This window comes from Poecilia reticulata, chromosome 19, assembly GCF_904066995.2.
Source record: "Poecilia reticulata chromosome 19, P_reticulata-male-v2, whole genome shotgun sequence".
NCBI classification, from domain to species: Eukaryota; Metazoa; Chordata; class Actinopteri; order Cyprinodontiformes; family Poeciliidae; genus Poecilia; species Poecilia reticulata.
Genome location: NC_088848.1, coordinates 22,345,575 through 22,360,571, shown reverse-complemented (window position 1 = coordinate 22,360,571; position 14,997 = coordinate 22,345,575). Strand labels below are relative to the sequence as shown.

At 41.1% G+C, this 14,997-nt stretch overlaps 1 protein-coding gene across 2 annotated transcripts in view; it reads right to left on the bottom strand.

Annotated features, from left to right (window-relative positions):
- raraa (retinoic acid receptor, alpha a) overlaps nt 1–14,997 on the bottom strand; it is a 184,434-nt gene that overhangs the window by 91,867 nt on the left and 77,570 nt on the right. For both annotated transcript variants that reach the window (XM_081600818.1, XM_081600819.1), the window contains one exon: nt 9,148–9,949. In XM_081600818.1, the coding sequence (XP_081456944.1) occupies nt 9,148–9,301 (154 nt within the window). In that variant the 5' untranslated portion in view covers nt 9,302–9,949. The remainder of the gene's footprint in view (nt 1–9,147; nt 9,950–14,997) is intronic.

The window sequence follows — 14,997 nt, the reverse complement described above, 5'->3', positions numbered from 1 at the left end:
AAAGCAAATAGAAAATAATAGGCTGCAAATAAATTGGTGCCATGGTAATAATAGCCCTGTCAAGCACCATGGAGAGGAGAGGGTCTGTAGAGGCACAGAAAGGAATGAGGAGAATGTGGAGTCTCCAGGTAGGATGAAAGAAAGATGGAAGGAGGGAAGGAAAGTGGAAGCTGGGAGGGAGGAGAGGAGACTGTCAGTGGAGATCGCCGGTATTTTGGCACAGGAGGATGGTTGAGGGCATAGCTGCTGCCAAAGCTCATGTCTCTGCGCGTGCCTGTGTGTAAGCGTGTGTGTTTCTACTCCCACTCTTGTCGCATCTGTACCGAATGCTTCCAGTGCTCACTGTCACACTTCTCCCCAGCACTGTACGACTCAGATAAACAGATTATTACTCTTTCTCACCTGATATAATGAGTAAGAGCTACAAGGACTTTGAGGCTCATTAAGTTCATTCAGTCAACAGGAAAAATACAAGGAAAATTGAAGAAATGTGCAAAATATACCCTAAAGAACTTTAATATAAAGATGTAAGAACAGCTTTTGTGCAGTGAGAAGGTTATTAATTATGTAAGAGAAAAGTTATTGTAATATTGCTACTAATATTTTAAAACCAAGACCAAGTAATGATGGAGTTAACATTTATAACCGTCTTTAGCAACAAAGAAATGGAACAGAGAAACTTTACAGTTCAGCTTTCTAGTTATCTGCTAAACGTTTTGCTCTCTCGCTCTGTGTGTCTTTACAAAATAGCATCAGTTTTCACACCCGATTGTCTGGTAGATTCAGTTCGATTGGGGACCAGAGTAGCAACATTTTGTACATTTTCAGCTGGCCCGGTTCACTTTCACACAGAAAGGTTTCTAGTAAAACCAGAGTTCGCTTTTTTGGTCTGCATCAGAGTTCAATTCACACCTTCCCAAATGAACCAGACTTTCTAGGCAAACAAACTAGAGTTTATTTGAAGTGGACTGGACAGGTCTGGTGTGAATACATCCTTACATCTTTGCCCTTTTACTTAAAACACTTGTCAAAGTAAAAGAAGCCGACTTTGAGTCACAACTTCCACACCAAAGAGTTTTGCTGGTCTGACCTGGTAGTGCTTAGCTAATGTACGTTTGATGACTGGAAATAGATTTTTGAATATCTGTCCATCCAGTCACCGGTCAGAGCCAAGAATGCTGAAAATTCTCTGATTCTGGTCAACAGCAGTGTCCTTGGTGCAGCTCTTTTAATGAGTTAGAGATGTGTTGACTTTAAGACCCAATAAAAACCCTGAAGGCCACTCACTGTCAGTAACAAAACAAAAAGAGGTGAACAAGGAAGGACTTACGCACTTAATGGCTGAATATGTGTTTACTGAAGCCTCTTCCAGGCCATTACCTGAGTATAAGTGAGTAGGGATGGTGACCTTTTATGTCATCAAGTCATTTATGAATGCTGTAGAAACATTCAAACACACGCGATTCTGACATCAACACTAGAAACAGTCGTCAGCGAGCTCATACAGCCTGCTCAATGAGCTGGAAGGACGCGGAAGAGATTGGAAGCAATCACCTGGCATATCCTCCGAAACATTTCAGGTGTCCGTGAGTAAACGGATCTTAATGAGTTTGGTTTTAAGCAAATAAAATCTGGCAAATGACTGGTGTAGCTAGAGCACACAGGAAAACTATACAGACTGCTATCTACTGTGTGATAATAAATGGTAAAACTGCAAAACAATTTAAAAGAGAAAAATGAAATAAGAACAGAAAATAAGAAAGGGGAGGATTACTTTGTTCACCAAGGACCTTTCCCTTTAACCTCTAGTTAAATGAAAAATCTGAAGAATGTGCCAATATTTTGTATGCGATTAATCAATTATTCATTAGAATAATCAATACAATTACAGATTACTAAAATAATCGCTAGCTGCAGCCTTACTCTTCCTACCATGATTAGGGTTAAAATAAACCTGCCTCATAAATAAGTGAATAGAAACTATGCAACATACTTTCCAAGGTCAAACCTCTGCCTTGGTTTTAAAATAATATATATATATATATAAAAGACATAAAAAATAAAAACTATAAAGCAGTTTTATACTCCCAAAACTGAAACGTGTCAGGGATTTAGAGGCATCGGTGATGGCGGCTCCTTTGAACATGTCCAAACACAAAGCCTCACGTGTTTATGTTTTTCCCTCGTTCCACTGCAGAGCAATTAATTAATAAGGTCATTAAGTTGGTGGTGAAGTGCTGCGCTTCAGTGCGGGAAATGTCTAACACTCCATGTTTAATAAGTGGCAGAGTTTGGCACCCCTCTAATGACTTCCCAGTGATGACAACCAGCTCCCCAGAGAGGCTGCAGAGTGTGTTTGGATTCCTGATGCTGCTAAACGCAGCCTGGCACCTGGTAGTGTGTACAAGACCCGCACAATAGTTACCAAAATTAAAATGCTTTTCACTCTCATCATCCTTTTTTCTACCAAACAAGTTGTGTGAAAAGAGTATGAGATAGAAACAAAACAAAAAAAAAGAAGTTTGTTTTGGGGGTTCATTTTGCCACCCAGGCAGCGTACTAACTTGCCCTCTTGAATCCTGCAGACCACTGAGGCAGAGAGGAACCACCTGTCCATCCTCAAAAAGCAGCACCCCCCCCCCCACACACACACACACACTCCTTCTGCCCGACATTACCATATTCACATTTACCCGCCGTTTATATGTTCCACCATGGGCTGCTTAATGGGACAGATAGCACACAGACACAAACACAAGCTTTGTTGGGAGTCTGAAACCAGCATGTTTCTGCTACTGGCCCTCGTACTACATTCATTAATGCCATTTTAGGCCTTAATAAGTCAACAGAGATGGCGCTCATGTGGCAGGTGGCTGAGGAAAACGCAGCCTGTAGCAAACAATTACCGTGTTTGGTAAAACAAGCGGCCTCTGTGGGTAAAAACCAATTAGTCCGCCATGGCAGCAGGTAGCACGTCGACTCCATTTGTTACCATCCATAATAACACTCGCCTAGTAAATCAGCGGAACGCTAGAGCAGGTTGACGGACAGCGGACTGCTTTGAGATAATAAGAGCTCCAATCGATACCATTTCTGAATAGTTCAACATCTTCACATGAGCGGAGTCTAGAGGATTCCAGTGTGTGAAACTATAAGTAACGAGCACTGGAGGATATTAGGTGATAGAAAGCTCTGCGGTGTGTGCATGTTTAGGTCTACGGGTGGAATCAATCTGCTGATAATATTCAGCTAACTAATAAAGCTGCAGGCGATGAATGTAATATCAATATCTTCAGCTGATCTGCTCCAGTGAGTAGCCTAACCCGTTGATTCTCAGATAATGTGATGTGAAGACGCAGCCCTAGAGGTTGGGCTTCAAGGCGGAGAGAAAACAGTGCATTTTAGGGCTAGATTAACCCTTCTGCTTGGCTTGGTCGAAATAATTGGTCTACTGTGGTTTGTTGAAAGCGGCTGAGATAGAGGAGGTCAACAGCTTAGAGAGGAAGAGGTGAAGGAGGAGAGAAAAGGGGGTCAACAAATCGAGGTTTGGAAATGTGTTGTTCCGTATTTCTAACCACTTTTAAGACCGTTTCAGACTTTCAACAAAGTGTGAAGACAGAAAAACTTTAAAGCTAAAAAACAACTTTAAATTATATAACATATATGGATGATGTGTGGTGTGATACTTAGAGAATGATGATTAATAAGAACATGAATGTTAAGCCACTAATTGGCAATATGCAAAAATAGAGAGTGACCACTCCTACTCTGTTTCAAAGACTGCTCTATGCACAAAAAGTGGATGGATGTTCCTTAATCCCAGTTAACATTGCAAGATTTTATGCCAATTTTTGTCCCAATTTTCCCCTTCCAACAACCTTAAAGTCGCTCCAATTATCAGGATGGCTCTGATGTTGATCTTATTGCAGTGAGCGATGTGTTAAGAGTGATCTGGTCTGCTCAAAAAGATGTCAGGACCATAAAGTTTCTCAGATTTGAAGCTGTACAAGTTTTTATTTTTCATACAACCTTCATGTATTCTTCCTGATTAAACTAACTGTAGAAAACTTTTTGGATAAGATTTTGACTGTTTTGGTAGAGAGTTTCATGAAAAGAAGACTTAAACAACAAGATTACTACATTACGGGGTAAGCTGTCACGAGTAAAACAATGTATACGATTAGAAAAGTGAGACTTTCAGCTGCTTCCATTCACTAGTTCTTTGTTTTATATAATCACTGCACAGCTTGCCAATGTAAATTTGTAGAAATAAGATATCAATGTTCCCACCACTCAACTGCATATAAGAACTAACAATTACAGCGAGGGAAAAAAAAAAATCAATCTTCAGTGTGAATAAACAGTTATGGCTGTAAAGGCATCCGCATTAATCCTAAACTGGAGGCTCTGTCATGTTTGAAATCCATCAAGGACTCTGCTTTACTGCTGCGCCTTCAATCTGGTATTTTGTAAATCCCCTTTCTATTCAAGTATCAAACTATTTTCCTCATCCCTCCAAATCTTTTCTACCCATTTCTGCCAAAACTGGATGCCAGTTTTTGTGTATAAGTGGGAAAGAAAGAAACAAGAGGAAGGGAGAGAGATACAATCTGGAACAGGAAGAGGAAAAGGAAGGGTTGAAAGCACTTTGTCGCAGTTAACATAAGGAGACAAGGAGGAAGGAGCGTGTTTCGATTGCTCTGTGTGTGCGACAGAGGGAGAGAGAGACAGAGCGAGCAAGTGTGAATTGTGCCTGCAGTTATTCGCACGTGAGGAACCGGAGTGAGAGAAAGTGAGCCAGCCTGAAGGGCAAAGATTGTGTTTATGTTGTGCATGTGCGTAAATGTGAGCGCTCACTCGTGCATGTCAGGAAGCCGCGGTGTCCCTGGCTCTCCAGTGTTTACAGACAGGAAATGTTTGTCCAGGCAAAAGGGAAGAAATCTTGCCTCCCCGCAAGGCAAACACTGCTGGATACGCACAAAGACAAACACACAAACACACGGGGCGCTAGCGACAGTGTGAAAAGAGGAATCCGACGGGAGTTCCAGTCTTTGTGAGTGAGACGGGGTGTTTGGTATTTGGGGAAGTGGGAGTGACAGGGCTGGGCACCAACTGTTCTTCACTTCCCCTCATCTATGGCTGCACATGCAAGATCCAGCAGACGCTAAATAAAAGAATCAATACGGTGACCTCCTGTAAACCTGTAAGAGTGAGGACAGGTCTGTCAGCTCCAGTTTGCACAATCCACCCATATCTGCAGCTCCTTTATCAATGCTTCCCTGGGTCTCAGTCTGTGGTACAGGCACCACTGCTGGTACCCCAGGCAGGCGGGAAAGGTATGGGGATCAAAACCAGTTCAAAATTCTAAAACAAACAGCATTTGCCAATTAATACCCTGAGCGACTCAGCTAACTGCTAGAAATCTTAAGCTAGTGCCAAGGTATTACTGTTTTTGTTCTATAAAGGAGGTTGTATAAGGCTGTGTGTGTAAAAGATTTAATACAGAACGTTGGAACAGCAAATACATTTTTTTTTTACTGTGGCGATCACTAAGTTTAATATGCAGGGCAGCCATATTGGATTTTGAGGCCACTGATAGGGGAAAGCCAAATTTCCAACTTGTAATTCGGGCTTCTAAAGAGCTTTTATTGATCTACTCCATTATCAAAGCAGCTTAAAACGATAGAAAGTAAAAGATAACTCCACTGCATCTTTAAACAAGTCATACAACGCAGATGAATGAGAGCACAACAAACTGATGATCTAATTCCTGTTCTACCACAGTATTGAAATTCAATATGGTAGATGTTAGAAAAAGTTTGCTCCAGCTCATTTGTCAGCTGCCTTTCCTGCATTTCATTAACCTGGGAACCTCTTGATGTTCTGCTAAGACTACGCGGCAGTGAACCAGCAGGAACTAACATGACAGGCACCTTCTGCTCTGATAAATCTCAATTTATAATCTCAACAGCAAAATAAATGTGCTTGTCATAAGGTGTGGTTGGTGGTGAGGAGAGACGCTAGTAGACCCAGGATGTAGATGAAAATAACGATGAGTTTAATGATGAAGATGCTCAGACAATCCAGCAGAGAATCTAGCACACAGCTAAATACCGGTAGCACTGACAAAAAGGCTAACCAGGACTTCACAGTTCTACTGGAGAGCAGAGAACGTACGTGCGACAACGTTAGACACAGTTAGACAAGGACCCAACGAGGAACACAGACAACAGGTGGGACCAAATACACTGGTAGGGTAATCACAGGAGTGAGCCACAGCTGGGATCAATCAACGGGAAAGACACAGAGACTCACAGGGAACAGGATCACGATAAACACAGAAAAAACTCAAAAATAAACTCAGAAAACTATGGATCACAACAGTGCTAATTACTAATAGGTAGATTTTCTGTGTTAACACATGACAGAAAAGTTGGCTTCCTCTTCTCAAAACCAGTCTTCACCTGGTTTGACATTTTTTGTCTTTGTGTTTTGTTTTGTTTTGTTCTTTTTTTTTTTTTTAGAAGTCAATTCCACAGCTTTTCACAGCCTGTGTGAAAGGAGCTATTGCGTGACCATCAGCCACAATGAGAGTATTTGTGAAATGTATTTTAGGACCACTTGCCAAACTTGTGTTCCCCAAACAAACAATGCGCTTGTCTGACTGTCCCGCTTCATTTCCTTGTGATCTCTGCTGAAATTTCCATGTGTGTCTGAGAGCTGATGTGTGTGGGTTTGTAAATTAAGGACAGCGCTGGAGGCGACGCGGCTCTGCATGGTTGTGTGCCTCTCTCTGTTTATCAACACACACATCTTTCAAAACAGGAATGATGTGAACAGGATGAGATGACAGTGTTCTTTCACCGGAAGGCTCCAAAGCATGTGCTTTACTAAAGTGTACATAAAGTTTCTCCGCAACTTTTTCACTTTTTCTTTAAGTATTTTATTGGGTTTATATGTGACCAGAACAATGCAAATACACAAAGAAAATCCAGAGCTATCATCAGAAGTCGCCTAATTAGTAAATACAGAACACATGTGGATATAATATCAGAATAAATTCACCTGGTTTCCATAAATTCTAACATACTCCACAAAGGATTTAATGAAACTTGAAGGCAAAAAAGTCAGACGAACCCCAATTTGCAGCTTGAAGCAAGTTACACAGGAAAACACAGCATCATGAGGAAGAAGCTCTTCTGTTGACCAAAACTGAACTTTTAGGCAAATAAAAGATGTGGTAGAAAAGTGGCAAATCATATATCTGAACACACCATGTCCTTTGTGAAGAATTGTGTTTGGAGGATCATTCTTTAGGAATGATTTTTTTCAGCAGGAAAACAGGAGCTGCTAGTTGGTAGGGAAATTGATGGATTTACATCAATCATGGAAAATAACCCGATAGAGAATAGAAAAGATGATATAGACCGGGGTATAGGTTCACCTTAAACATACAGCCAGAGCTACAATGGAATGGTTTAGATCAGGTATGCTGCTAAACCATTTACAGTTTATAAATCACTAATCGGCCAGACCTCTCAGGTCTTCTAGTTCCTGTCGACTCTGCATCCCCAGAACCAGAATCAAGCATTCAGTTTCTATTCCACTTATCCACTTCTCTGGAACAAACTTCCAGAAAATTGCAAAGATGCTGAAACGATGAGTTCCTTTAAATCAAGGCTAAAGATTCCACCTGTTTAGAGTTACCTTTGGTTCCCAGCATCAAAGGAACAAAATGTAATGTTTCTTGCTTGTTTCATTATTGGTTGCTATATTATGTTTTTATGGTGTGAAGCACTTTGAACTGCTTTGTGACTGTAATGTGCTAGACTAATAAACTTGACTTGATGTGTGGCTGCATGTTGTTAGCGTTTTGCCTTTACAATAAGAAGGTCCTGAGTCTGAATCTCAGCACCGGTTTGAGTATCGCTCAGTAGCCTTAAGGTCTGAAAACCTTCATGGAATTTTTGGCCGGTTATTATATTATTGGTTGTATAACATCTGAAATGACCAACATTATTACATTATTGGCCGTCATTACATTAAGGCTGCTATACAGGTGTCTCTTGTTTACAGGACAGAGAGGTGGCTGTAGGGCTGCACAAATAATGTGAATATATCATCCTCAGTGTGTGCAGCATTCATTTAGAAAAGGACTGCTTGTTGGCTAATATACTCCCATTAGGGATGCAAATAAATAATAATTAAGGATTAAAGTTTTATTAGGTTAGAATTAGTTCCAACTGATTAATAACCTCTGCTTAGACCTTCTTTCACTGTTGTAGTTTGAACGCCATCCAGAAGAGGGCACCACTGGTCATCCTTAAGCGAACCAGTTGAAACAAAAACAAAGATGGCAGGGCCATACCAGAACTAGGAAGAAAAACAGTCCAAGAGAGTCTGGTGCGGAATGCAAAATGCACTTCATGCCATACTGTTTTGAAATACAAACACTCAACAAGCTCCTTAACTCTCACTATGTTTCATTCTTTTTTTTTCCATCCAGCATATACTATGAAAAATGTTGCCCTTTTTATTATGGAAAATGGGCAAAATTTTTCCAAACTGTTCCTTCTTTATGGAAAAACAGGAAACTCAGGTTTTTAAGAAAATGGCTGGCTATCAATTAATTATTCATTGATTGATAAGATCAGTCAACTTGCATCCCTAAGTCCAATTAGAATGTAAAACGCAAGCTTATATTTAGCTGGCAGAGCTGCTCGACAACAGAAGCCAACACCAGACACAAAATGCTCAAGGTCACAGAGTGACAGAAGCACAAATGAGAACTATGACAGGAGAAAACGAGCATATTCGGTAACTGATATTGTCATTGTAATATTTGTCAATATTATAACCGTCGCAAGAGCCCCAGTAGGCTGTTTGGAAAGTCACGGCGTTAAAACCAAAGGAGCAACGCCCATTGCTCTAGTTATGCTAAACGCGCGCACACACGCACACACACATGCGTGCGCGCGCACACCACTCGCAAACACACGCAAACACACATCCACACACAAAGAAAGTAAAACAACTTCAACAATTGCCATCATTCAAGAAGCAACTTGCACTTTAGACTGTAAAACGCAGCTGAAACACAAAACCTCCAGCAGGCAGATGAAAAGAGGGAAAAAAAAGTTGACTTACTTGCTGGGGAGGGGGTGCTGTATCCACTGATGGGAAGTCCTGACAGGGCCGGAGGCGACATGCCCCCCAGCATGTGGGGGAAAAAGTAGGAGTAGGGGGGCATGGGGAAGCCGTTTAGGTGTCCGCCTGGCACCGGGTTGCCCTTCCCAGCCATGATGGGTCGCCCACAAACAGAGCTCAGTGTCGGAATCAACCCCTGGTTAAAATGCGGCCGACCCAAAGAGGAGTCAGTGCGTGTTCCTGGGATGATTTAATCCCCCATAGAAAAGCTCCGTCAGTAGATATTCCAAAGGACTGCCAGGTAAAGGTTTGTCAAATAATCCGCTTAAGGTTAAAAAAGTTCAGAAAACACCTCCTGTAGATGTCAGCAGGACAAAAAAACCTTGTTTGTTTAGTCAGTATGTGTGTCTTTAGGGCTGACTTGCTGCGGACAAAAAGATAAAAAAGACACACACAGCAGAAATATAAAATGCTCTTTTATGCCCCCTTTCTCACGTATTGTTCGACGAGCTAAAAAGGCCTTATTTGCAGGAGGCGTTGGAGGGGCAGGGAAGCAGCACAGCCATTCTTTATCTTCAAGACGAAGGCAGAGAAAAAGAGGCAAGTTGAGTCACGAAGACGAGACTTTGATGGCAGCGCACAGGAGCAGCGATAGTGGTGATAGGGGGGCTGCTAGTGGTTGGGATGCTTTCACAATTCACTCCTCCGCCGTAGAGCTCGCCGAGGGAATGTGCAGATCACATGATGCCATGGAAGAGTTGCTCTCCTTAGTCGGGCCTCTTTGCGGTTGCGAAGCGTCTCCCTAGAAAGATAAATACAAGGAAAAAAAACAGAGAGATCATTTAGTGCTTCAGTGACAAGGTAGAGATCACATCCCTTTGTAGTAAAGTGCCTGAGCAAAACTGTTCCTTTCCTCTGACGCTAATTAATGGGAATGTCTCAGCTGAAATGTTACAAAAACACCCCATCCTCCTTAATTATCTAATGGAGTGTTAAAGTTGGAGGTGTGTGATGTCTCCTTGCAGCTCTGCGTTCGCGCTCATTAACGGTGACAGGCCACAAACACGTTGGGAGGCGAGCCAAAACACAAGCCGAGACGGCAGCACAAAGGCAAACTTTGTTAATTACGCCAGTTTGCGAAAGGTGAGACCCAAGGTGCCGTTCTGGGAAACGCCAGAGCCTGGCTTCTGAATCCAGAGCAAAACAGATCTGTGATCACGGCAGAAAGTGGGAGCAGGACGCAGGGGCACTGACAGCTACACGACCGAGGAGTACAATTATGACAAAACAGGATGTTAGCGTTGCCATACATTCAAGAGTGTGATAGGTTTTTTTGGGGAGGTTGGGGGTTTAAGAGACACACAAGCAAAAGCGGGAGGAATGTGTCTTTGCATGAGCCGGGATGCTCAGGAATGTGGCGCTCTACCGTGAATGACATGGGGACATGGCAGGAGGGGTCAGGTCGGCCTGTTCCCGCTTGCATGGAGCATGAGCGGCACAGGCGTACCACAGGTGAGACGGGTGGAGAATAAAGACAAAGCGAATACCACAGAAACACCTTCAGCTTTGGTTCACTGTAAAAGGAAACGATAAATATTAATGCATTTCCACTTCATTCTGAATAAGGATGCAGTCGTTTTCAGAGAAGTTCATTTTATAGGCTTTGCATTCATTTGAATTGTTATTAATTTGCTCATTATCAAAGATATAAAAGGCCACTTTTCCCACATTCACCTGCTTTGTTTAGGAAATGCGTGCTGAAAGGAGGAAATGCATTGGCGTGAGAGTTTTTACAGTGTATTCTAAAGCCACGAGTCAGGTCTGCTTTGATTTTCTTTTATAGCCCCTATTCTTACCTTTCCAGTCGGCTAATACATCCTATAAATCACCTTTACAGTGTTATAACTGACTGCATGATATAAAATATCTATTACTGTTAGAAAACATTGCCTCAGTGGAGTCTTTACTGCGAATTTCTTCAAAATTAAATGCATCACCATGAAAGAAACGTACATTGAAGTTACATAAAGCCTGATGTGCAGTTGTCTTACAAACATAGCCATATCTTTTATATACCTTTTCACACATATACTAACAAAAACCTTGTTTCAGTTGAGTATTTTTTCTACTACTGCCCTTTTTTAAAATCATCAGGTGAATTTAGAGCCATCAGGTTAGTATTTTGGCTGAAAATGCCAATAAGACAAACAGAGAACTGGTGTGAACCTTCATATGGTACTTTACTGTTGGAGGGGGAGAATTACCCACAGATTGAAACTTGGACAGTCAAGTGTACCGTCATTGTCAAATGTGGAATGGGCAGTTTGGATGATGGGTTACATCTTACACCATTGTGCACTTACACCAGTCGTCCTTCTGCTGTAGTGAACTCATCATCTTATTCCATTTACTCACAGCAGTCAGGCTGAGGAAGACATACCGCAGCAGAAAGTGCCACTGCCAAAGCTTTGCTACACCGCGATCCATCCAGGGTTTTTACATCAAGGTCACTGTACAGTAGATTTTGTACAAAAAAATACAACTAAACTAAATCCTTATTATGGCAGAGCAGTCATAAAATAATGCTAAAAATTTGCTTAACGTTTAAATATCCTGACTTTTTTATATGTATAAAGCTAATTTCTGACATCAAAGTACCTGATTACAAAACAATAATTAACTAAAGAGCAGCCTGAAGGATTCTTTTTCTGTCTCAGACTCTGCACATTAATTAATCCCACAAGTCCTTTTCAGAAGGGCTCTTATTGAAGGAGTTCATTCATGTTTGAAACTAAAAAGTAAAAAAAAAAAAAAAAGAAAGGGCATTTTAACATTTCCAGAAGCTGGAGAATGAACCTAATCACCATGCCAGAGCTGACGATAAAAGCAAAATGGTTGCATTGAGACAAGCGCACACCATGTTGGGAGGAAGCAAGGTAAGACTGATGATGTGAATAATCGGCTGTGAAAACTGCACACGGGAGACTGGAACTGGCCAACGCCGGTAACAAACGCTCCACATCCTCCTTCCAGGCCAAACCGGTCACAACAGCTGCGTCCGTTGAGCCGAGTCTGCCGGTTCTCTGCCCCGTTTCTGCAGAGCTCGGCTGCACACAAATTATCGTTGTGCATTTTCCTCCATCTTTCTCTCTCTTGCATCATCTGGAAGTCCTTACCGCTCTGTCTGAGCACAGTTTCAGCATGTTGGTGACCAAAATATATGGCAGGTTTTTGCCATTGCAAGGCAGTGGAAGTCCGTCAGCAAGACCAAATAATATGCAACAGGCTAACAAAGTTGGCGACAACCAAACACTCTACCAACTAGTCCTTTGTTACTCATTACGATGACTGTGGTAGGTGTTGTGTTATGTTTATGACAGTGTAATGTTAGTCTTATGCACAACTCTTCATATACAGTGTTACTGATTTTATTTCATTTATTTTGTTTTTAATTAGCAAAAAACTACTGCAAAAATGTAATTTTTTTGTGATGAAACAAAATACTCAACTTTTAATAACACTTTTTGGATTCTCTTTAAAGTCACAGTAATGACTAACTTAAAAGCACATTAAGTAAAAGCAGATTTTGTTGCAAAAAAATCTGCTTTCAATTCATTTTCATGTTCAGTTTTCAGAGTAAAGACTCGTTTTTCCCTGTATTTTTTCGATATTTAATTTGCAATGATTTACAAACTGGATGCTGGTCTTTTCATATGGCAAAAGTGAAAAGGGGTATCTACAATGATTTGCAAATTTCTTTAAAATAAAATGTGTGAATACTTTATTCCATCTAAATATTGTATGATTACTAAATTGCTGAACAGGTAAAACATTTTTTTTTATGTATTTTTTTCTTCCTCTCAAAATAACATGTTATTGCTTGCAGGAGCCTTGGACTTGACACTTCAGGCCTAATTACAAACGTTTCGCCACCACTGAAACAAAACGCTGTTATTAGCTGGTTAATTAGTGTGGCTGTACTGTTTGTGTTTGTTTTTTACTCTAACTTGCCCTACTGCAGTACATTTTAAATGAACTGATGGCAACCGAAAAACTGTATCTTTCCGGAGGTTTTAATCTCACACTTTCCCTCCGTTGGGGAAAGTGTTGCTACACAGTTTGAATGCAAAAGATGCTCCTCCATACTTCGTTATTGACTTAAATGCTGCAAGCAGCAAGACCGTTTTTACTGATTGAAATTGGAACATGGCTATTTTGGAAGCTCCGGGATTCCCAGAAACCAAGTTCCAACTTCTGACGTAAATATAACTCTGCAGGGGTGTTTGCAACCAAACTAAAACTATAAATATGCATGTTAATGCGTAAATATAGACTGATTCTCCTCACTACTCTCAGTAGGAGGTGCCTCTGTGCATGAATTTGTTTATTGCAACCAACATTTTGTGCCAAACGAGAAAATACAAAATGTAGAAAGACTTTTTGTTTTGACAGGTCAACCAAAAAACACCATGAACATATTGGAGCGTTCCTATTTGCTGCCATTTTGTGCACACAGAAGAAAAAATATACAGCTGCCAAGCGAGCTTCTGTATTATAAAAATAAACACTTATGGAGCAAAAGCAGCCTCAGATTAAGCAAAAATGCAATGAAGTAGAAAAGTCAAAAAGACCCCCGGGCTTGAAGTCGCATCATTAATGTATTTCCTTTTAAAGATTTAAACAGAATTCTTAGCACTTGCCAAATTCATCTCAACAGCTTCCAAGCAAGGTGGCGCATGGAGGGCGTCTCCTCGGGGGACGGACGCCGTCCCTTACAGTGAGGGGGCAAAATAAAAATAAACAATCTGGGTCAGCTGGACTTAACTCTCTTTGGCATATAGCAGGCAGAGGGAAGGAAAGGTTAGAGGTTATGGGGCATGAGAGCCTGTGATGGGTTATGACAGCAAACACTGAATTAATAATCAAAAAAGGCAGGAAATGGCAGCGCGAGGTCAGGGCAGGCGAGCGCTCCACATGCAAAACGCAGCCACGGGGGGGAAGCTGCAGAACGCATGGCACGCAGAGGAGCTCTGCTCACACACGGATCAGGACATGGGAACATACACACTGATCAGTGTGTGGAGGGATACATGAGCAAAGTTTAAAGGCGATCAGGAAGAAAAAGTAGAACTAAATAAACATGTATTTTCTGTCCTACATTGGTGCACACTGAACCCTAATGCAGCAGATTTCCTTCTGAACAACTGGATCTGAAATGTGTCAGAGGCAGCTGCTGAGCTGGGAGGAATAAAGCATTATTATGTTGACGCCTTCATGTCCAAGATAATGGACCTGTTGTTTCAATATGCAGTGTTTTTTAAAAGTATTCCCCCGGCTCGGTGTTTTGTTCTTTTATTGCTTTTAAAAAACAAAGGTAGTCAGGAACACTGATGTACCAGTGAATGGACCTTCCACACACACAGGTGTGTTTAAACTACAGTCACTTGAGACACACTCACTACATTCCACTCATTGTGAAAATACAAAGTAACTCCCCTATTAAGGAGGTAAATATTTATGAAATCATTTAACATATGTTAGTATTCTTATTTAATTGCCTTCATTCTTTTTAGAAGTCAGTTTTCACTTTGACATTAAAAGTTTGAGTTTTTTTGTCTTTCCTTTGTCAAAAAAAAGTCACATTTTGCTGATCATGACTGATTTGTAAAAGCAATACAAAGTTTAATCATCCAGAGGCGCTAATAATTTTTATAGGCGCTGTAAGAAAAGCTGGTCCAACCTGATGGGAGAGTAAATACATAGCAAGAACGCTGGAGGCTTTAAATCTTTAACAACATTAAACATACAGTCAGGGCTACAATTAATGATTTCCATCAGAATAAATGCATG